At 43.4% G+C, this 17,051-nt stretch overlaps 9 protein-coding genes and 1 non-coding gene across 17 annotated transcripts; 4 read left to right on the top strand and 6 right to left on the bottom strand.

The window, feature by feature from the left end:
* Positions 1 to 4: 4 nt before the first annotated feature.
* LOC136191997 (exosome complex component CSL4-like) lies at positions 5 to 964 on the top strand. Its single transcript, XM_065980454.1, has 6 exons — positions 5 to 170; positions 220 to 300; positions 353 to 441; positions 495 to 579; positions 631 to 718; positions 775 to 964. Exons 1-6 carry the CDS (start codon positions 30 to 32, stop codon positions 882 to 884), a joined length of 594 nt encoding a protein of 197 aa, XP_065836526.1. The 5' UTR covers positions 5 to 29; the 3' UTR covers positions 885 to 964.
* A 222-nt stretch (positions 965 to 1,186) lies between these two features.
* LOC136192167 (tetraspanin-17-like) lies at positions 1,187 to 1,765 on the bottom strand. The gene has a single exon (XM_065980686.1). It carries the CDS (start codon positions 1,763 to 1,765, stop codon positions 1,187 to 1,189), a length of 579 nt encoding a protein of 192 aa, XP_065836758.1.
* LOC136191989 (actin-like) lies at positions 1,535 to 3,842 on the top strand. The gene is made up of 2 exons (XM_065980440.1): positions 1,535 to 2,900; positions 2,970 to 3,842. The coding sequence occupies exons 1-2, from the start codon at positions 2,553 to 2,555 to the stop codon at positions 3,741 to 3,743; spliced, it is 1,122 nt and encodes a 373-aa protein (XP_065836512.1). The 5' UTR covers positions 1,535 to 2,552; the 3' UTR covers positions 3,744 to 3,842.
* On the bottom strand, positions 3,693 to 7,557 carry LOC136191983 (E3 ubiquitin-protein ligase TRAF7-like). 3 transcript variants are annotated; one of them, XM_065980430.1, is made up of 19 exons: positions 7,473 to 7,519; positions 7,412 to 7,429; positions 7,265 to 7,359; positions 7,123 to 7,212; positions 6,981 to 7,064; positions 6,921 to 6,934; positions 6,390 to 6,864; positions 6,036 to 6,327; positions 5,740 to 5,837; positions 5,562 to 5,683; positions 5,415 to 5,506; positions 5,177 to 5,366; positions 4,984 to 5,125; positions 4,823 to 4,927; positions 4,610 to 4,774; positions 4,419 to 4,554; positions 4,214 to 4,362; positions 4,035 to 4,154; positions 3,693 to 3,817 (listed from the first exon to the last, which is right to left on the bottom strand). In XM_065980430.1, exons 5-19 carry the CDS (start codon positions 7,047 to 7,049, stop codon positions 3,794 to 3,796), a joined length of 2,193 nt encoding a protein of 730 aa, XP_065836502.1. In that variant the 5' UTR covers positions 7,050 to 7,064; positions 7,123 to 7,212; positions 7,265 to 7,359; positions 7,412 to 7,429; positions 7,473 to 7,519; the 3' UTR covers positions 3,693 to 3,793. The 3 variants fall into 3 exon arrangements, with proteins under 3 accessions (XP_065836502.1, XP_065836503.1, XP_065836501.1); XM_065980431.1 differs by having other exon boundaries at positions 7,265 to 7,347; positions 7,473 to 7,518; XM_065980429.1 differs by having other exon boundaries at positions 7,265 to 7,429; positions 7,473 to 7,557.
* Positions 7,558 to 7,939: 382 nt separating this feature from the next.
* Positions 7,940 to 8,011, bottom strand: Trnam-cau (transfer RNA methionine (anticodon CAU)). The gene has a single exon. It is a non-coding gene; the product is annotated as a tRNA-Met (tRNA).
* A 109-nt stretch (positions 8,012 to 8,120) lies between these two features.
* On the bottom strand, positions 8,121 to 12,104 carry LOC136191990 (geranylgeranyl transferase type-1 subunit beta-like). Of its 4 annotated transcripts, XM_065980444.1 has the most exons (10): positions 11,570 to 12,104; positions 11,319 to 11,513; positions 9,615 to 11,197; positions 9,430 to 9,559; positions 9,193 to 9,376; positions 8,954 to 9,105; positions 8,720 to 8,898; positions 8,484 to 8,668; positions 8,325 to 8,433; positions 8,121 to 8,274 (listed from the first exon to the last, which is right to left on the bottom strand). In XM_065980444.1, the coding sequence occupies exons 4-10, from the start codon at positions 9,516 to 9,518 to the stop codon at positions 8,150 to 8,152; spliced, it is 1,023 nt and encodes a 340-aa protein (XP_065836516.1). In that variant the 5' UTR covers positions 9,519 to 9,559; positions 9,615 to 11,197; positions 11,319 to 11,513; positions 11,570 to 12,104; the 3' UTR covers positions 8,121 to 8,149. The 4 variants fall into 4 exon arrangements, with proteins under 4 accessions (XP_065836516.1, XP_065836513.1, XP_065836514.1 ...); XM_065980441.1 differs by having other exon boundaries at positions 9,430 to 11,197; XM_065980442.1 differs by having other exon boundaries at positions 9,430 to 11,197; positions 11,245 to 11,513.
* LOC136191994 (cyclin-Q-like) lies at positions 9,205 to 12,202 on the top strand. 3 transcript variants are annotated; one of them, XM_065980451.1, is made up of 7 exons: positions 9,205 to 9,460; positions 9,513 to 9,759; positions 9,810 to 9,895; positions 9,940 to 10,072; positions 10,127 to 10,585; positions 10,653 to 11,670; positions 11,736 to 12,202. In XM_065980451.1, the coding sequence occupies exons 2-5, from the start codon at positions 9,667 to 9,669 to the stop codon at positions 10,430 to 10,432; spliced, it is 618 nt and encodes a 205-aa protein (XP_065836523.1). In that variant the 5' UTR covers positions 9,205 to 9,460; positions 9,513 to 9,666; the 3' UTR covers positions 10,433 to 10,585; positions 10,653 to 11,670; positions 11,736 to 12,202. The 3 variants fall into 3 exon arrangements, with proteins under 3 accessions (XP_065836523.1, XP_065836521.1, XP_065836522.1); XM_065980449.1 differs by having other exon boundaries at positions 9,513 to 9,884; XM_065980450.1 differs by having other exon boundaries at positions 9,205 to 9,884.
* On the bottom strand, positions 12,114 to 13,392 carry LOC136192168 (coiled-coil domain-containing protein 192-like). Its single transcript, XM_065980687.1, has 6 exons — positions 13,304 to 13,392; positions 13,148 to 13,241; positions 12,997 to 13,098; positions 12,886 to 12,942; positions 12,178 to 12,483; positions 12,114 to 12,125 (listed from the first exon to the last, which is right to left on the bottom strand). The coding sequence occupies exons 1-6, from the start codon at positions 13,390 to 13,392 to the stop codon at positions 12,114 to 12,116; spliced, it is 660 nt and encodes a 219-aa protein (XP_065836759.1).
* On the top strand, positions 13,382 to 14,541 carry LOC136191992 (uncharacterized). Its single transcript, XM_065980447.1, has 5 exons — positions 13,382 to 13,530; positions 13,583 to 13,656; positions 13,705 to 13,989; positions 14,050 to 14,189; positions 14,241 to 14,541. The coding sequence occupies exons 1-5, from the start codon at positions 13,444 to 13,446 to the stop codon at positions 14,453 to 14,455; spliced, it is 801 nt and encodes a 266-aa protein (XP_065836519.1). The 5' UTR covers positions 13,382 to 13,443; the 3' UTR covers positions 14,456 to 14,541.
* On the bottom strand, positions 14,444 to 16,699 carry LOC136191993 (uncharacterized). The gene is made up of 18 exons (XM_065980448.1): positions 16,597 to 16,699; positions 16,450 to 16,537; positions 16,329 to 16,399; positions 16,217 to 16,281; positions 16,123 to 16,166; positions 16,020 to 16,070; positions 15,862 to 15,969; positions 15,751 to 15,810; positions 15,653 to 15,702; positions 15,520 to 15,604; positions 15,372 to 15,470; positions 15,228 to 15,317; positions 15,083 to 15,171; positions 14,998 to 15,035; positions 14,882 to 14,945; positions 14,792 to 14,833; positions 14,694 to 14,741; positions 14,444 to 14,648 (listed from the first exon to the last, which is right to left on the bottom strand). The coding sequence occupies exons 4-18, from the start codon at positions 16,272 to 16,274 to the stop codon at positions 14,528 to 14,530; spliced, it is 1,047 nt and encodes a 348-aa protein (XP_065836520.1). The 5' UTR covers positions 16,275 to 16,281; positions 16,329 to 16,399; positions 16,450 to 16,537; positions 16,597 to 16,699; the 3' UTR covers positions 14,444 to 14,527.
* Positions 16,700 to 17,051: the final 352 nt, after the last annotated feature.

The raw sequence follows: 17,051 nt of genomic DNA on the forward strand, positions 1-17,051 counted from the left end.
GGCTGTTAACGCGCGTGATCACTTCACAAATGGACGCCGTTCTTCCCGGAGAACGTCTTGGAACGACGGAGGAGTTTACGTGCGGCAATGGAACGTACGAGAGAGATGGATACGTGTACTCAACGTTGGTTGGATTTCCTAAAAAGCGAGCTTCCGACGACGAGAAGAAAGTAAGGGAGTCTAATTAGATACAGAATAATGTTTGACTCCTCTAAACAGCCACCCGTTATTACAATCGTGAGCATAAAAAAGCAGAATGCAACAGTATTACCTGAAATCGGAATGGTGGTCACTTGCAAGGTCAAAAAATTCGACGGGGGAAAATTCAATTTTTCGTCATCGTCTTTATCAGGTTTCAAGTATCAACTACAGAATGGCAAAAGTAGCTATCTTAGGAGTCGAAGATCGGATCATAAAGGATACATTCCGAGGAACAATCAGGTATATAGAGTTATAGTCAAAGAAAAAATTTTTATAGAACACGTTTACCTTAGAAAGGAAGACGTCAGAGCGACAGAAAGAGATAAAGTCGAAATTCAGAAATCATTCAGACCAGGAGACATTGTCAGGGCGAAAGTGGTAATTAGAAAATGGGTTCAATTTCATTTTTGATTTGTAATTTCTCGTCAGATATCACTGGGAGACGCCCAGTCTCGTTCCTACTTTTTATCCACGGCGGAAAACAGTCTCGGAGTGATTGTTGCAGAAAGCGAGACTGGTAGAGAAGGAAATTCACTTTGCACGTGTTTCTCATCACTATTTATACTTCCTCAGGCGTTCCCATGGTACCCATCAGTTGGTGCCAGATGCAATGTCCACAGACAAAGCTCAAAGAATATCGCAAAGTTGCCAAAGTGACGTCATCATCGGAAATAAAGACCTAAAGCAGCAGATTATTTATCTAGCTCTAGTGACCTTAACCTGCACGTGATGTAATAGGATAATAAATGCATTGAACTCTTGACTAATTTGATAAATACCATACTTAAGCTGCACGTGATGTAATATTGTAATAAATGCATATTGAACTCGTTGACCCCCCAGTACCTCGCTTCTTCCGTGGTCCCGCGAACTCAATTGACCATGACGTCATACAGAAGCGGTACTTTCCATTTCAAAATAAATGGCCACACACGACCTACCGCAGCGCAGCGACTATAATACACACTCGGAACAAAAAAGGGGACTAGATACTCTCAATCTTATGCAAATATACGGCGGCGAATACGAGCGCAAGAACGACGATAAAAGAAAGAGCAAAGGCGCCAACGCTCAGAACGAACAGATCTATGGTTTCGATCCGCTGCCAAGAGTTCATTCTCACCGAATCGACGCAACCGACGTCGTAAAAAGCGTCGCTATGGGCGACGCGCGCACGATAGCCGCAGTCAATGGACTCTTGACGGCAACACGAGCGCGGCACACCGCAATAACCGCTACCGTCATCGCGACACGTGAAATTCACGTTCGCTTCCCAATCGTCGGGATTCTCGGCGCCACAGCATTCGTAGTCGCGCTGAACGACGTCCATCGAAGTCGAATGTTGAGTAATTCGATTACGGAAGTCGATTAGCAACGATTGACGAATATCGTGGCGTATCGTCTGTCGATAGACGAGCGCTATAATGCCCGTGGCGATATGAGCGAGAAGGAGAAGTAAGAGAGCGGCGAGAACGAAAGCGAAGGCAAGGCGCGTCGCGTTGCGACGAAAAACGGCGACGAAGCCGGCGAATCCGACGACGAGACCGAAGCCACCTGTCGCCATTGCGATATAAGTTGGATCGATACTGTAGGTCAGATCTTCGCGAGCCGTTCTCGGAAGATGTTCTTCTAATGAGTTGAGATCGTTGCGCAGAAAACGACGTCGTGCGTAGAAGGACCAGGCGCCGATTCCTCCTAGAGCGCCGGCGGCGAGACAGAGGAGAAAGACGGACGCTAATCCGAAGCGACGAACGGTTCGTTTTTTTGCTGCTATCATTTCGACGACTGTTCGTTCGACGAATGATGATCGAGGGGGGGCGTCGACGTTTCGGCTCGTTTTCTGCATCACGTTGACGGCGTGCGATGGCGTGGGTTGACTTTTCGGACTTTGAGACGATCGCAGACGAGAGCGAACGAAAAGGACGACGCCCAAAGGTCGAAGGAAGTGTTGAAGATACCCAAGTGAGAGACTAAGTGCTGAGAGTGCGCATTCCCGGAAGTTCACGAGGGCGGAAATGAGATGACTGCCTAGGGAAACCCTATGGACTAAACCTCCCATGATGCCGTAGCGATGACGTGCTCCTTCTTTTCCTTGGCGAACGTCGCCGCATCATCGCTTTGCAACAAGAGCATGAGATAATCCGCGCTCAGGTGTTCGCCAACGAATGTTTGCTTATGATAATCGAGTGAACTAGTCATGACACGAGTCGAACGTTTGGAGCAGTTAGCATTCGAAACAATGCGCGCGATCGACAATTACGATAAGCAAATCGACGTGAAAACGCGACAAACACTTCCGGGTAGCATAACGCGCTCTAAACGAAGAGCGAACGTCACATAACAAAAGCGAGATGGCAATCGTGATTGACCTCGGAAGCGGCTCATGTAAAGCCGGCTTCAACGTCGATGAGCTCCCATCGCAAATTTTTCCAAGCGCTATCGGCAGTTACAGGCACGTAAGCAAAAAGGAGGGCGTTTACGTCGGTCGAAGAGCCGAAGCGCGAATGGCAAAGCCCGTGCACTTGCACTACGATCGACCAATCGTAAACGGGTGCGTCGAAAACTGGGACGGCGTCGAGGCTCTCGTTCGGCACGCGTTCGAGGTCCTCGACGACGTTGCTCCGGACGAACACGCCGTATGCGTGACGAACTTTCGCAACGTCGAATCGTCCGGCACGAGCGACGAGAAAATGGCTGAGGTACTGCGCGATTGAATGGACCTATACCACGCCCACTTGCAGTTAGCCCCGCCCTCTTTCTCCTCTTAGATTCTCTTTGAAACTTTTCACGCTCCGGCTGTTTATATGCCGCCTAATTCTGCAGTGCTCGTTCTCTACGCACTCGGAAAAACGGAGGGTTTAGTTATGGAATTAGGTCACGGGATCAACGTCGTGACGGCGCTCTACGAAGGCTGTCAAATAGCGCGCGCTACGTCGAACGTAGCCGGAGGCGAAGTGACCGAATTTCTCGCTCACTTACTCAATCTCAAAAGCCATTCATTTTACACGTCACATGATTTGGAATCAATACGACTCCTAAAGGAATTACACGCAGGCGTTTCGGCAAACATCCAAGAGGACGCAACCCTATTGGCCAACGCGGAAAACCAACCCGTATATACGTTCCCGGATACCGGCAAAACGATCCAATTAGGCGACGAATTATTCAAGTGCACGGAAATTCTTTTCGAGCCACATGGCTACGGGACATTCGGTCACGACATGAAGGGAATTCACGAAATGGCAATCGACTGCATTCGCGGCCAGCCAACACAAGAAATCCATGATGTATTATCAAGCAATATTGTTCTCACCGGGGGCACGTCACTTTTACCTGGACTCAAGCAGCGTCTCGAAGCCGACGTTCTACCTAAAGTCGCCGCGTTTTCCGGCACGAGCGTCATTGCTGATGAGCGTCGCGCTCACTTGGCGTGGCGCGGCGCCGCCATGTACGCGTCCAAGGACGAGTTCGTGAATGTGTGCGCTACGAAACAGGATTACGACGACGAGGGTGCCGTCTGCATTAGAAAAAAATGTAAGTGAAAAATTGAAAAACACCTTTTTTTTTCTTCTGCTTCATTTCTACTGCGTTTTTACATCTTGAAATATTTGAATATCTAGTAGAAGGAGAAGTATCGTATTTCCCCATAAAATAATCAAAATTTTAATCGTATTTTTCATAAAATAATTAAAATCTTAATCGAATAATCAGAATTTTAATTGTATTTCCCCATAAAATAATCAGAATTTTAATTGTATTTCCCCATAAAATAATCAAAATTTTAATCGTATTTCCCCATAAAATAATCAAAATTTAGCTAAGTCTTTTATTACCTTGATTTCGTGGTCTTCCGACGCGCTGAGTAAATGATCTTCATGAATCGTCACGGAATTCACCCCGGCTTCATGCCGCTTTAAAACTTGTATAGGCAGCATATTTTCCAAATTCCATACCTTTTAGAAGAAGAGAAGAATAAATAAATAAATAATAAATCACGTGGTATACATTTAACCTGAACTGTAGCATCAAGTGAGCTAGAAAAAAGAAAGCGACCTGACAAGGACACAGCCAAATCAGTAACAGAGCTGATGTGTCCAAAAAGCGCTTTAACATGTTGCTGCTTATTGATATCATAAATATGAATATTTTGATTATATGTTCCTATAGTACACACAAGAATCTCTCACTTATTAGCCTCAATTGTATCTATCTTTAACCTGCTATGAGATATTGTCTCGTCACAACTAAGGAATATATAGATCCTTGAGAAAGATCCAGTTTCCCGCATAAGCTAAAGTCTCCGTGAGCCAGCCACGTGTGTATCGTATTATGAGCTCCACTGTAAACTTTTTCCTATGTATACTTTCATAATAAATAAATAAATAAATAATTAATTAATAGAACCCACGTTCTGTTCGTCGACAGCCAAGGCTCGGACCCAATGATTGAGCCCCTCTAGGGTTCGCAAATGATCCAAAGTGAGAGCATTCCACACTTTGATTTCAGCCAATGACGCGCTGAATAAATACTTTCCTACAACGGCTAACGAACTAACAATATTCTTATGCGCTTTCTACAGAAAAAATAAATAAATAAATAAATAAATAAATGACATGATTACCTCAATAGTTTTCTTAATTTCCAAACTATCTTCTCCCCACACTGCGATATTCGTATCAGCACCAGCACTGTAGACACGCCCATTTCCAATCACCAACGCCTGAACCTACATTCATAAATAAATTAAATATTTATTTATTTATTTATTTAATTCCTTCTTACAGTGTCCCTGTGAAATTTCAGGGTTTCTATACAACCTCTTTTTAAATCCCCTACATCCCAAACTTTGACCATTCCATCGCGACTTCCGCTATAGAGACGTCCTTTATTGGCTGCGAGACGGAAAACACCACCATTATGACCTCTACAAGAGAACCAATCTTATAAAAGGAGTCATCTTCTTATTTTTACTTACCTAAACGTTCCAATGCATTTAAAAGTAAAAGGCATTGTCCACGATTCGATTTTAAGTGTAGGGGGCGTTGGCTGCGCTATATTTCCACTCGAATGCGTTGTAACGGCGTCGGAAACGTGGAAATGCGACGGAAGTGCGGACGTAAGCGATGACGATCGTTTATGCTGCTGACGTAGCGAAATAATCGGAGCTACAAAAAGATAAATAGCAATTCAATTATAGTATTTTTAATTTTTACATCTGTGATTTGTAACGGCAATTATTTGAGTTTGATTATCGATTTCCTTCAACTGACGCCTAAGGACCTCTTCGCGAAGAGATCCAATGAGACTAGAGGTCAAAAAAGAGCGCGAATAGAGGACGGAAACAAGTCTGGAATCTCTACTTTTCATAGTGTTCCATTTTGGCGTGTATTTCGCTCACACTACTCTCCAACACAGTCATCTGTTCAACAAGCAATTGCATGTTTCTTCTGAGTTCTTCATTGACTTTGCGTAGCTGAGAAATCTGCGTAGCAAATTCTTAAGAATATGGGAAAAATTTAAGTTGGAACTATGTATCACTTCGCTACTCTGAGAGGCGTGAATAAATGCAATTCCACGAAAACCACAAATCGCTTTATGATTTTCAATCTCATCGCTTCCCCCACGAAAATCGCATCCTTAATAATCAAAAAATTAATTAATAAAAAATCGCATCCTTAATAATCAAAAAATAATTAATAAAAAATCGCATCCTTAATAATCAAAAATTTATTAATAAAAAATCGCATCCTTAATAATCAAAAAATTTATTAATAAAAAATCGCATCCTTAATAATCAAAAAATTACTTAATGAATTAAAAATAAATAATCATACCTGAAGTGCTATACGGGCATCGAACGCGTCGACATTGGGCCACGTGTTCGTCGATATCGCGTCGACGAATGAATCCGCATAAGGCCACGCCCCCAAGTGGACAGGGAACGAAAGCGTGAGGACAAACGCTCTCGTGCTCGTCTCGTCGACCGAATCGAACCGTTTCGCAACATCCTTCGTCGTCTACGACGAAATTCGAGTCCGATTCGGAGCGTTTTAGTCCGTAACGGCAATAGATCGCGAGTTCTTCGATTTGGGACTGAATTGCACGATTGACGACGAGATCGACCGGCTGCGACGATGATTTCGACATGAGAGAGTGGTAGGTGCACGTAAGCGTTACTTTCGCTGTACTTTGTGCGCTATTTCGTCGACTGGACAGCGAGACGACGAAACGACGCATCGCCGGCAGAACGTGTGTCCACACTGCACCGAGATGACGGGCTCGGTGAATATTTGACGGCAGATTGGGCAGGCGAGCGATTGCGACGGCGGATCGACGAATTTTGTTGGGACTTCCTCCTCCATGATCGAAGACCCCGCGCGCGTTAGCCGTTCGAAATGTCCGAGTTTCCGATGCCGCGTTGCCTGGATTTCATGAACGCGTGGAGAAAATGCGCGTCGTCGACGTACCAGTTTCATCACTACTACATCTACGGCGAATTCAAGTCGTGCGCCGTTCACAAGCGAAATTTGACGAATTGCGTCAAATGGAAAGCGACAAAGTCCGAAAAGGCGCTGAAGCAGATGCAAGACGATTACGAATATCAAGAGAACGAGTCGAAGCGGCGAAAAATCAATGACACGTGGGAAAAACGAACATCTCCCCCTGAAAACTGGAATTAAATATATTCATTTTTTTACGATATAAAATTTTCTCTGTACGTTGTCTTGTCGACCTATGATGAAACCATGGAATAAAAGTATTGCTTAAAGCTCTCTTACTTTTATTACTGGAACCAAAATTGTGTCATTAGCGTGAGTAGAAGTCACAATTGATCCAACTTTATGCATATTCTGACAAAATACCTGCAACAATATTCTCTAATAATAATAATAATAAGTCAAAGATGCCTGTCTATTCTACTTGTCCTTTTCGAACTTGCACTCCGTGCCAATGCTTGTCTGTCAAAACAGACCGAGAAAGCCAGAGTTCTTCATTTCTCAACGAGAAATCCTGTCCGAAATCAGAATCAAGTTGAAATACATATTTTTTTTGGAGAATCTACTTCGTCTTTGCAGAGTAAGTGGAGGCATTTTTTGCAGCGTAATCCGCGATGTTTTCTCTCGGCTTTTGCCTCTATTCCTTCGTCTGGCAAGGATACTGTATAGATTTTTGGTTTTTCGTCTTCGCTGACATCGTCGCGTCTACTCGCCTCAGCTTGACGTTTCCGCTGAAAAACAAATCAGAATGGCACAGCCTAAACCAGAGTTTACTTTTCTATTCAACTTCTTTCTCAAACGACGCTTATCTTCGCGAGAAAGTACTTCTGCTTCTGACATAGCGTACGCTAACTTCGCTGAAGTCAATATGAACGGTGGCGTAACTGATCGTGATCGTGGACAAGAGAAGAAACTTAAACCCTGCTGTGCTTGTCCTGAAACAAAAAAATTGCGTGATGAATGGTGAGTTAGTTATTATTCTGATGCCTTCAGTAAATTCGCTTTTGTACTGTACAGTCTCACTGACATCATCTTTCTGTTCTAGCATTGTAGAGCGTGGTGAAGAGAACTGCAAAAGTCTCATTGAGGCGCACAAGGAATGTCTACGAAAACTGGGATTCGATGTCTGAATGAACAATAATTCTGTGTGCTTGAGCAGTTAGAACTCAGTCGAGAACGCGTATTGTTTGAAAAAGGATATAAAATAAAACGAAAAGAAAAAAAAACAAAGAGAAAAAATTTAGCAGAGGTAGGTTTCGATCCTACGACCTTTGGGTTATGGGCCCAACGCGCTACCCCTGCGCTACTCTGCTTACGATAAACGGCGAAGGAGTTTATTGAAATTTATAGTCGAAACAATCGCAACGAGCAGTTTATCGTACACTCTCGCTAAAAACAGACATTCGCATAGCATCAGAAAGCTCGATTTCACTTAGATTTTATTAAAACACCTATAAAAGTAGTTTCGCCGCTACTGTCGCCCTTCTAGAGATATTCAGTGCAGGATGAATCGGTTGTAAACCCGATTCATTCATCAACGAAAGCCCACACAACCCGAGATAGGTGTGTAAAGGATCTAGATAAGAATAACGAGTCCCAATCGCGCGTCCTACCCACGCTGAATACCTGGATGACAATCAGGCCATTTGCTTAGTCCCCCAATCACAGTCGATTGAGTAGAAAGCGTGAAACCGCGAATTAGATCTTCATTTACAAAATCGTAGCATCCTAGTAGCTACAGTAATGTTTGAGAAAAGAAATATTATTTATTTATTTATTTGTTACCTTTAGCGAAGCTCCAATCCAGAAAGAATAACACGTGTCGACGGGTTTATTGGGACGACCGTTGAAGCCAGATTGCTGTCTATTGAGACACCACTTTTTTAGTCCCTCCAATTGCCTCTCATCGAAAGCAGATTCCAGTCGATTCATAAGCGCCAAAGAGGCAATAGCACAGAACGTTGATCCACCTAAAATGAAATAGAAATAAGATTAATTAGTTAACTAATGACGTCACTGGCCGTGAGACTCTTGATTTGGTCCCTGTCCTATGCCATAATCATATCCTTGCGATTTGACAATAAAATCGACGGCTTTTGTCTGATCGACGCCCCTCCAGTCGCCAAGTATTGCACTAATGCAACAAGCGCAATACAAAAATCGCATGTCATTTTCCCCACCAAAAGGAACAGCAAAATAGCTAGAAATCAAACAGAAACTGACATCCTTTCCCGGATGCTTCTTCTGGGAGATACCTTCCGTCGACGAGTTGAAGTCCCTTCAAGCCACTCACAATTGCTTTTCGATTGACTCGCGACAAATCATCGCCGAGAATGAGAAGAGAAGCGAGTGCTGTATACGTCATTGTAATGTGACTGCAGTCAAATGGAATAGGAATCCACTTATCCTATCAGTAACAAAAAAATCAATAAAATATAGACTATAATTATCTGATTACAAAAAACGTCATCAATTACGTGACCGTAAACTATACCTGTACTATGAAGGGAGATCCGACTACAGGTGATCCTCGAAATCCGCACTGGCTCGCGTTTTCGCCGTCTGGTTGAACTTGTTGAGCGTATATCCAATCGATTATGGATTTTTTCTCGGTTTCGCTTAGATTTAAGGCGTCTAAAAGGTCGAGGCCCGATAGAGCGAAGAAGCAGATCGTCATTCTGAAGAGAAGAAGCGTTTTGAAAGGCTGTGCGATGTTTCTTCGCTTTCCTACCGATTTGTATCGTGCATTTCGGACGATTGAGGTAGAATGCCGAGGCAACGATTCAGATATTTGACGTGTTTCGCTCGCAAAAGTTCCATGCTGTCCGGTGCCCTAGCGCACGCTAAGTCCGCAATGCAAGCTAGCGAGAAGAAACGGCATTTCGAGCTTACGCGGTTCATTTTCGAAGCAGGTACCTATCTCTGTGGCTGTCTGATTGTCTAACGCATACAATGGGCCTCAGCACAAATGCTCAAACTGTCCAGCGTCTGCACATCGACAGCGACGACTCTCTACCATCGATTCTTCGACGCCCAAAGCCTCAACGAATACAATCCACACGTAGTTGCATTTCCAACTAAAGAACAGGGGGGTTACTATGGTTACTCTAGCTGGTTGCCGCCGCCTGTTTATATCTCGCATCGAAAATTGACGAATTGCCACGCAAAGTTCGCGATATCGTCAATGTGAGCTACCGGTACGAAAATGAAAAAAAATTCAATTTTTTGAAAATTCCGTTAGATGTCTTCATAAGAAGGAACCGCCCCTAGACGTCAGCGATCGATATTGGAAATTGAGAGATAGTCTCGTCACGTGCGAGTTTGTTGTTCTTCGAGCGTTGGGCTTCCGGGTGGCAGTAGACAATCCACATCAAGTAGGAGACCCGAGATATAGGAACGAACATATATATATATATATTCTCTATTAGTATTTGCTTCACTATTTGAAACTCTTGTCTGATTGGTTAAATTGCGATGTATGGAAATCGACGTCACTTCCGGCATTGTGTTGGACTCTTCTCAACGACTCGTGTCACACGCAACTTTGCCTACAATACACAGGCGAAGAGGTGGCCGTTGGAATTTTATACATGGGATTGCATTGTTGTCGAATCGAAATTCCATTCACAGACGGTCGTCGAGCCTGGTGGAAAGTCCTCTGCCGCTCATGTGACCTCGAAACAATTCAAAAAATCGGACAAAAACTAATAGACTTCTACGATAGCGATGAATAACTATAGATCTATATATTAGACACGCCCACGCAGGACCGGTTAGCTCTGGTTTGAGGTTTGAGCAGCATGACTCTCTTCGCCGCTATTGCGGCTGGTTGCACGTCAATCGCTGTTTTTCTTTTCCTATTCGAATTGGCTGAGAAGGTCATGCAGGTAAAACGTCGCCTCGCGATTCGAAATCCCCTGGATCGAACTGAAACCTGTTCGCGCGCACGTACAGAAATTTCCGCTGCGCCTCGATGCACTAACGAACGATAAGGGACAGAAAGCGAATCAGAAAGCGAATCGCAAATGCACGCCTGACGAACGAAGCGAAAAAACGAATGGCATTTCATTCGATCATCAAAGTCATCCGATGCGGAAGCGAATCAGGAATGAATCGGACTCATCTGGAACGTTGATCCAGTCCAACTGGATTTACCTCGATATGCACCTTTTGGGCGAAAGCCTTGTCGATTTCGAAACAGCGTGGGGAAACGATCACGGCTTGATATTCTTCAATGATGATGATGATGAAGACGATGAAGAATATGGGACGGCACCGCCCCCGCATCAACGAGGCGGCGTCGTCATTCTCGCCGACGAGTCGAATCTTCGTCTCGTCGCCATTAGCGAAAATGGTACGGTTCGTCTGACGTGCGACGGAAGCGAAAAAATTAGCGCGGCATGATGAAAACATCGACTTAGTAGTACTGCTACACTTTTATCGAGTTCTTTGCGAGCTTTTCTCCTCCTCCTCCTCCCTCCAGGCGAGGTCAGCGCGTTCTATCAACAATCGTTGAAATGACACACTTATCCTATCATGTAACTACCGGTAATTATCGAGGAGATTATGCTCGATGCGCGAAAATGGTCGCGATGTTCTCCTTCTACTGCACGGCTGTACCTTTTATCGATCGAGTTTTTGGAAGAGATTTCGTCTTTCGAATCTAGACAAGGTCGCACTGCATCATGGTCGAAATGACTCCTCTGTTGGAATTTCGGAGGCGAATCCGGAGATTGCGCATCAGCGCGTGATCCCGTGACCATCGCATTATAAACCGGTCCGTGGGCGCCCGCGATTTTCGCAGGCACTAGCGAACTAGATAAAACCAGTCGTGTCCGTATCTTTATACACAATAACCGTGGATATCCTACAGAAGTCGGTCGCATTTTCGATCATGGCTCTTCTGATTGCAGGCGGCGTTTCGGTGCTCGTCTTCTTTGTTTTGTTCGGAGTCAACATTCTCGATCGAAAGGTGAGAATGACGACGATCCGCCGCTCCTCCTTCTCGCTACATTTTCTCCATTTTTTTTTCTGCAGAAGGAGCCGCCACAAGAAGACGCTAGAAATAGAAAAAGACGTTCGCTTCTTCACAAGTCCCCATCTGGCCTTCGAACGCGCCGAATCTTCGACGTTTCGTCGCTGGACACGCCTCTGCGATCCGATGTCCAGTTCGAACCGGTTGGCGTGACGTCACCACCACCAGCGATCGTTTTCGACGACGAAGAGGACGACGAAGAGGATGACTTCGACATCAATCAGGAAATTTTGGCCGATTCGTCGTTGACGGAGCGAATGACATATAGTAGATAAGGAAGTCTAGCATAGACGGATGTACAGTATTGATTATTATTATTACTTAATCAACGCCGTGTTAGTTTTGGAAGTCTCTCGTCATCGACGAAATTATTTATGATTCTAGAAGGCTATCTTTAGAAAGTCGAATTGATTTTTTATCAATAAAAGCGCTAGGCGGTAATACGCTGGTGGGCGTGTCCTTTTGAGTAGTGGACTGCTTCAGTTTCAGTTTCGCTATAGTGTGTCGAGCGCGCGTTAGTTCGTCGTTTAGTGCGGTCACCTGTTGTGAAAGTTCAATTACGAGCCGACTTCGTCCACTGTCGCTCTCCGTGGGGGAAGACGATCTTTGAAGTTGACTTTTCAATTTCACATTCTCGTCGACGAGTCGTTCATTTTCATCTTTCAGTGCAATCATTTCGAGTTGATTTTCGGCTCGGCTTCGTGCTGACGCACTTCTCACTCGTTTCACTTTTTTCTCATATCTAGCCCTCTACAAGAAAACCAAGCACAATCTGACTTATATATATATATATATATATATATATCCCCAGCCCCTGGGGCTTTTTTAATTAATTAATTAATTAATTGAGATGAGACTATATGTACCTCTTAGAATCTTGAATACAGCCCCCCGGGACAATATAAGAGTCCCAGTCTCGTTTAGAGCCCCCTTTCATATACAGTAGTCCATCTGATCAACGATTAACTCTCTCTACATAATCCCCCAGCCCCTGACGCTCTTTTAATTAAGATGAGACTGCATTATATATATGCCTGTGTATCTCTTAGAATACAGCCCCAGGACAATATAGTCTCGTTTAGAGCCCCCTTTCATATAGTCCCCCTCTCAAAAATAAAGCTCTATATACTTTTTATTTTTTATTCTGTTTACCATAGCTGTCATTTCTTCAGCAGCAGTTCGCAAATCCGACTCCAGTTTCTTCACAATCTGTAGATGTGAACCATCAAGGGAAATAAAACACGTGTATCACGTGTCTTCTACCTCTACTCCATTCTCTTTGGCTCGTTCTCCCCTGAGGAGAGCGAGTTCGCGCTCCAAAAGAGCCACTTGATCGTCAATGGGCGCGTCACGATTAATCAAAAGCTTCACATAAAAATTGGGAAAAATTATCGCCGAGAAAACGTCGACTCACTTGACTCTCCGCTATTCGAGCTCGATTTTCCGCCTCTTTCAATTGTTCTCGCAGTTCTTCGATGTCTTCTCGTCTTTTCTCGTCAGACTCTACTCTGTGAATGAAAACGCGTTGCTACGTGCGTAGCCACGGCAACAGTGGGACGCCGCGTCCTACAGTGGGGCCTCGGTCCACCCGGCGTTTTTCTCGAGCTCCCCGTCGATGTGTATCACTTGAACGGGCGTTTTCGACACTCCGCTACCCATGCAAAACGATCCAAAGAAATAAAACTTATCCGGGTGTTCTGTTTAGCCAGGATGATCGCAGCACTTCGATTTTTCGTCGTCTTCTGGTTAGTGTCGTGGAGCAATGGCACTTTTCCGAACATCGAGTCTTGGAATGAAGTAAGTTCAGCTCGCCGCTGGTACTTTAGAGCTCGAATCTGTGTGGCGGCAGATTATGCAACACCACGTGTCTCCAGGACAACTAGATGGAATTTCTTTGCACGTCGTTGACTACGAAGCCATGCGGTAATTCAAAAAAATTCAAAAAAATTTCTATTTGAAATCAATTGAAAGCAACGACTCTCGCTTGGAAGCCTTTCTTACCATTTTATCGTCTACGAATACGTCATCGTTCGACAGAAACGAGACGTACGCTTTCTTTATGAATGCCTACAATGCTCTCGCTATCAATATGATCATTCAACATCCCTGCACTGGCTTGGGCTCCCCAATCAAAAGCATTTTAGACATAGGTAGTCTGAATCACTCCGTTTGGAAAATGAACGCTGGCATTATCAACGGGAAAGAATTCAGCCTCGATGACGTCGAAGATTATCTTCGAAATCCCCAGCCATTCAAGTAATAAAATAATAATAATTATTATTACTATTATTATTATTACCTGATGTTATTTTTCAGAGAAGATCCCCGTCTACACGCTTGCATTGTCTGCGCATCGATTTCGTGTCCCAACGTGCGAACTGAAGCCTACGTTCCAGAGCGCGTTCACAGTCAGATGAGCAATCAAATGAGAGATTTTCTATCCAATACAAAAAAGGGTACACAAATAGAAAATTCTTCCTAATTAATTAATTAATAATTTTTCTTAGGAATGCGTCTTGATAAAGAGACAAACACGCTCACCTTATCGCCTATATTTCTCTGGTTTATTGAAGACTTCTATCGAGCGGCAGGATCCGTCGAAAATTTCATATTTCCCTACATATCTTCAACCGATGCGGCGTTCATAAAAGAAAACTCCCCAAAGAAATCGTACTTCAAGTACAACTGGAACGTAAACGGAAAACCGCCGTGCAATTGTTAATTAATTAATTAAATCAACTTGCGAATCATTTCATTAGCTTCCGGTTCTCATAGTTCTGATTTCGTACAAATATCAAAATTGACTAAATGCGAATGTAGCCGAAAACACGACCACTGCCAAAATACACAACAGAGTACACAGTAGGGACTCTGTTGAACAACTTTCCTCTTTGATCACAGGTATTTTTTCAGCCCTAGATAAATATATCAAGTGGTGCCTTTTTACTAAGAAATCCTACAGCAAGCCTTTTTCCGTTTCAACACCAAAGGAGTCCTCATTTATCAGACTAATATAATTAATTAATTAATTAATTAAATCCCTAAATTTACAACGTACCTTTCCCAATTAGAGAAACTTTTCCCGTTTGTTACTGGATCACTAAAGAGGAGAGTTTTGACGTAAGAGAAGAATAATGCGTCTCATTACTTGATGTCTGCCGACAGTTGAAGTTCTTTGGCTCTCAGCCGCTTCACAAGTTTCTCCTTTTCTTCTGTATATAGCCAAGTTTCAGAGATTCAATACTGAATTTTGTTTTTCCTAACGTTTAAGTTTCTGAACTGTGGTCTCCAATTGTTGCTTTCTACAAAAAGAATAATGTACACGCTACAAAAAAAGTCTACAATATACCTTTTCATTGTTCTCTTTTTTGACTCGATTAGACGCCCCAGTTTTTGTCTCAAAGATTCTCTCTCTTCTTCGAATTCCATTTTCACAGCCTTCAGGAAAAAACCCCCACGTACATTCGACTTTATTGCCGTATCAACTAAGGCACCTCCGTCTCCAAACGTCTCGACGGATCAAGCACAGATAATTCTGAAATCAATTGCATAGCCTTTTCCGCTCGTTGCCGAGATAGAACTTCCTAAATACGCAAGCACTCTTACCAAATAGCAGCTTAGAGGTATGCATTATTTACAGCTTGTGAAGCTATGAGAGCGAATTGTTCAAAAGAGGACGTCAATGAAGAGACAGGACATAGAAATTCGTCATCATCGACGTCATCATCACTGTCATCCTAAGACCAAAAATCCCCCTAACAAAAAAACAGTTTATTTTGACGTCACCATGCTTGGTCGTAAAGGAGAGCTAGAAAAGACTGGAACAAGCAAAGGTGACGACACATCTCGAACTGTGGGACTTGTCCTCTGCCTTTTAAAAACAATTGCGTCAGAAATTTATAATTCCTTGAAGTCATACTGTCGTTCTTTAGAATGTTCTTCTATGTCACTTTTATCCCTAGCAAGCAGCTACAAAAAATTAATTAAAACACTCATAAAATATTTAACGTGACGTACCTGATTTTCTGACTTCAATTGATTCATAATTCGAACCCATTCATCGGCGCTCTCAAATGACTAAAGCACGCGTTTTTGAGATCAACTCATCTATAAAACAATCACACGAACCTGTTCGACTTCTATTGAGCTACCGCTGCTTCCCAAGCTCTTTGAAGCCTGATTGAATTGACCAGCTAGACTCCTACGCTCCTCATCTAAACATTCAAGCCGTTTAATCTACAATAAGAGTTCTAGTGGTTATCCCAATGAATCCTATGTCTATTTACTTGTTCTTGCATTTCTGCCAAGCTGGCTTCAAGTTGTTGGTTTCTCTCTTCCTGAGCACGCCGTATTAAATTTCAAAAAGCCTCTACATCTACAAAAGTATACCAAAAGTCCACGTTTTCTTGATAAAACCGTCATGGCATCCACGTCTTTATACAGAGAAAGAAATGCACTGCCTTTATTTCCTATATCATCTAACCTTGACGTTTTGTCTCTATCAATTCCCAAATTCTCGTTTTAGCCTCTTCCAAATCCATTTCAGTTCTAGATGACATACAGTACCCTTAAGATGTTTATTTTAGACGTCTTACTTTTGTAAGCGATGTCTCTCGATCTTCAATTCCTCTGTGACGTGAATGAGTCGATCCTCAGCAAACCCAAGCTTTGAGACATTGAAAAAAGAATCAATATCAAGAGAAATTCTTCCCCCACCTGATCATAAAGTTGCTCTTTATCTTTATTCAACTTCTGGTTGAGCCTCTTCAGTTCATTAATAGTACTCAATAGTTCAAAATTTTCACTGAAAAAAAACAAAACCCCGTGCAAAATTTCAACTAAAACAGCTCGCAAGAGACAGACCAGCTCTTGGGCGAGTCTAACGATGTTTCACCTCCGTATCCCTCGAGACTTTCAACCGAAAAATCTGAAGTAACCAGTACTACTAACCCAAGTAAGAAGAAACGACTGTACTACGACCCCCTGTGTAATACGACTCGAAAGGCGGTTTATTTTCACTGTAATAATTGAAGCTGTTATCACTGCTTCTACTACGAAAAGAATTCGAGTAGACTAAAACATCCCTAGGCTACGAACTTGGCTTGCTGTTGCTGCTGAATGTCTCGAATCCACGCCGAAGTTTTCGTGCGAAATTCGTCGCTTTCCACTTCGGCGTCGATCCCCTTGGGATCCAATAGAACTGACAGCGCCTCCAGGTATTCCTACAGGGCACGTGGAGCTCGCGAGGCTCGGCAACTGCCTGCGCGGTTCCGCGTAGCGCGAGGGGCCCCCATACGTCGTCGATTTTCGCCGCCGAT

Source organism: Oscarella lobularis, chromosome 10 (assembly GCF_947507565.1).
Source record: "Oscarella lobularis chromosome 10, ooOscLobu1.1, whole genome shotgun sequence".
Classification (NCBI taxonomy): domain Eukaryota; kingdom Metazoa; phylum Porifera; class Homoscleromorpha; order Homosclerophorida; family Oscarellidae; genus Oscarella; species Oscarella lobularis.

Bases quoted from the DNA above. Each gene is read 5' to 3' on its own strand.
- LOC136192168 (XM_065980687.1), bottom strand. From the start codon at position 13,392: ATGGGTAGCGGAGTGTCGAAAACGCCCGTTCAAGTGATACACATCGAC. The intron at 13,099-13,147 runs GTGAGTCGACGT...TTTTATGTGAAG, and splicing joins CTCGAATAGCGGAGAGTCAA to CTTTTGATTAATCGTGACGC. The intron at 12,484-12,885 runs GTAAACAGAATA...GTTTTCTTGTAG, and splicing joins CTGAAGAAATGACAGCTATG to AGGGCTAGATATGAGAAAAA.
- LOC136191997 (XM_065980454.1), top strand. From the start codon at position 30: ATGGACGCCGTTCTTCCCGGAGAACGTCTTGGAACGACGGAGGAGTTT. The intron at 442-494 runs GTATATAGAGTT...CGTTTACCTTAG, and splicing joins ACATTCCGAGGAACAATCAG to AAAGGAAGACGTCAGAGCGA. The intron at 719-774 runs GTAGAGAAGGAA...ATACTTCCTCAG, and splicing joins TGTTGCAGAAAGCGAGACTG to GCGTTCCCATGGTACCCATC.
- LOC136191990 (XM_065980441.1), bottom strand. From the start codon at position 9,599: ATGAACCGCGTAAGCTCGAAATGCCGTTTCTTCTCGCTAGCTTGCATT. The intron at 9,377-9,429 runs GTAGGAAAGCGA...TCTTCTCTTCAG, and splicing joins GAAATGCACGATACAAATCG to AATGACGATCTGCTTCTTCG. The intron at 8,434-8,483 runs GTAACAAATAAA...ACATTACTGTAG, and splicing joins GGATTGGAGCTTCGCTAAAG to CTACTAGGATGCTACGATTT.
- LOC136191994 (XM_065980450.1), top strand. From the start codon at position 9,667: ATGCTCAAACTGTCCAGCGTCTGCACATCGACAGCGACGACTCTCTAC. The intron at 9,885-9,939 runs GTGAGCTACCGG...AAATTCCGTTAG, and splicing joins AAGTTCGCGATATCGTCAAT to ATGTCTTCATAAGAAGGAAC. The intron at 10,073-10,126 runs GTAGGAGACCCG...ATTCTCTATTAG, and splicing joins CAGTAGACAATCCACATCAA to TATTTGCTTCACTATTTGAA.
- LOC136191992 (XM_065980447.1), top strand. From the start codon at position 13,444: ATGATCGCAGCACTTCGATTTTTCGTCGTCTTCTGGTTAGTGTCGTGG. The intron at 13,657-13,704 runs GTAATTCAAAAA...ATCAATTGAAAG, and splicing joins GTTGACTACGAAGCCATGCG to CAACGACTCTCGCTTGGAAG. The intron at 13,990-14,049 runs GTAATAAAATAA...GTTATTTTTCAG, and splicing joins CGAAATCCCCAGCCATTCAA to AGAAGATCCCCGTCTACACG.
- LOC136191983 (XM_065980429.1), bottom strand. From the start codon at position 7,538: ATGTCAGAAGCAGAAGTACTTTCTCGCGAAGATAAGCGTCGTTTGAGA. The intron at 7,065-7,122 runs GTAGAATAGACA...ATATTGTTGCAG, and splicing joins TGCAAGTTCGAAAAGGACAA to GTATTTTGTCAGAATATGCA. The intron at 5,367-5,414 runs GTAAAAATTAAA...ATCTTTTTGTAG, and splicing joins TGCCGTTACAAATCACAGAT to CTCCGATTATTTCGCTACGT.
- LOC136192167 (XM_065980686.1), bottom strand. From the start codon at position 1,765: ATGGCGACAGGTGGCTTCGGTCTCGTCGTCGGATTCGCCGGCTTCGTC.
- LOC136191993 (XM_065980448.1), bottom strand. From the start codon at position 16,274: ATGGATTTGGAAGAGGCTAAAACGAGAATTTGGGAATTGATAGAGACA. The intron at 15,970-16,019 runs GTAAATAGACAT...CTCTTATTGTAG, and splicing joins TGGCAGAAATGCAAGAACAA to ATTAAACGGCTTGAATGTTT. The intron at 15,811-15,861 runs GTTCGTGTGATT...CGCGTGCTTTAG, and splicing joins GCTCAATAGAAGTCGAACAG to TCATTTGAGAGCGCCGATGA.
- LOC136191989 (XM_065980440.1), top strand. From the start codon at position 2,553: ATGGCAATCGTGATTGACCTCGGAAGCGGCTCATGTAAAGCCGGCTTC. The intron at 2,901-2,969 runs GTACTGCGCGAT...TTCTCCTCTTAG, and splicing joins GCGACGAGAAAATGGCTGAG to ATTCTCTTTGAAACTTTTCA.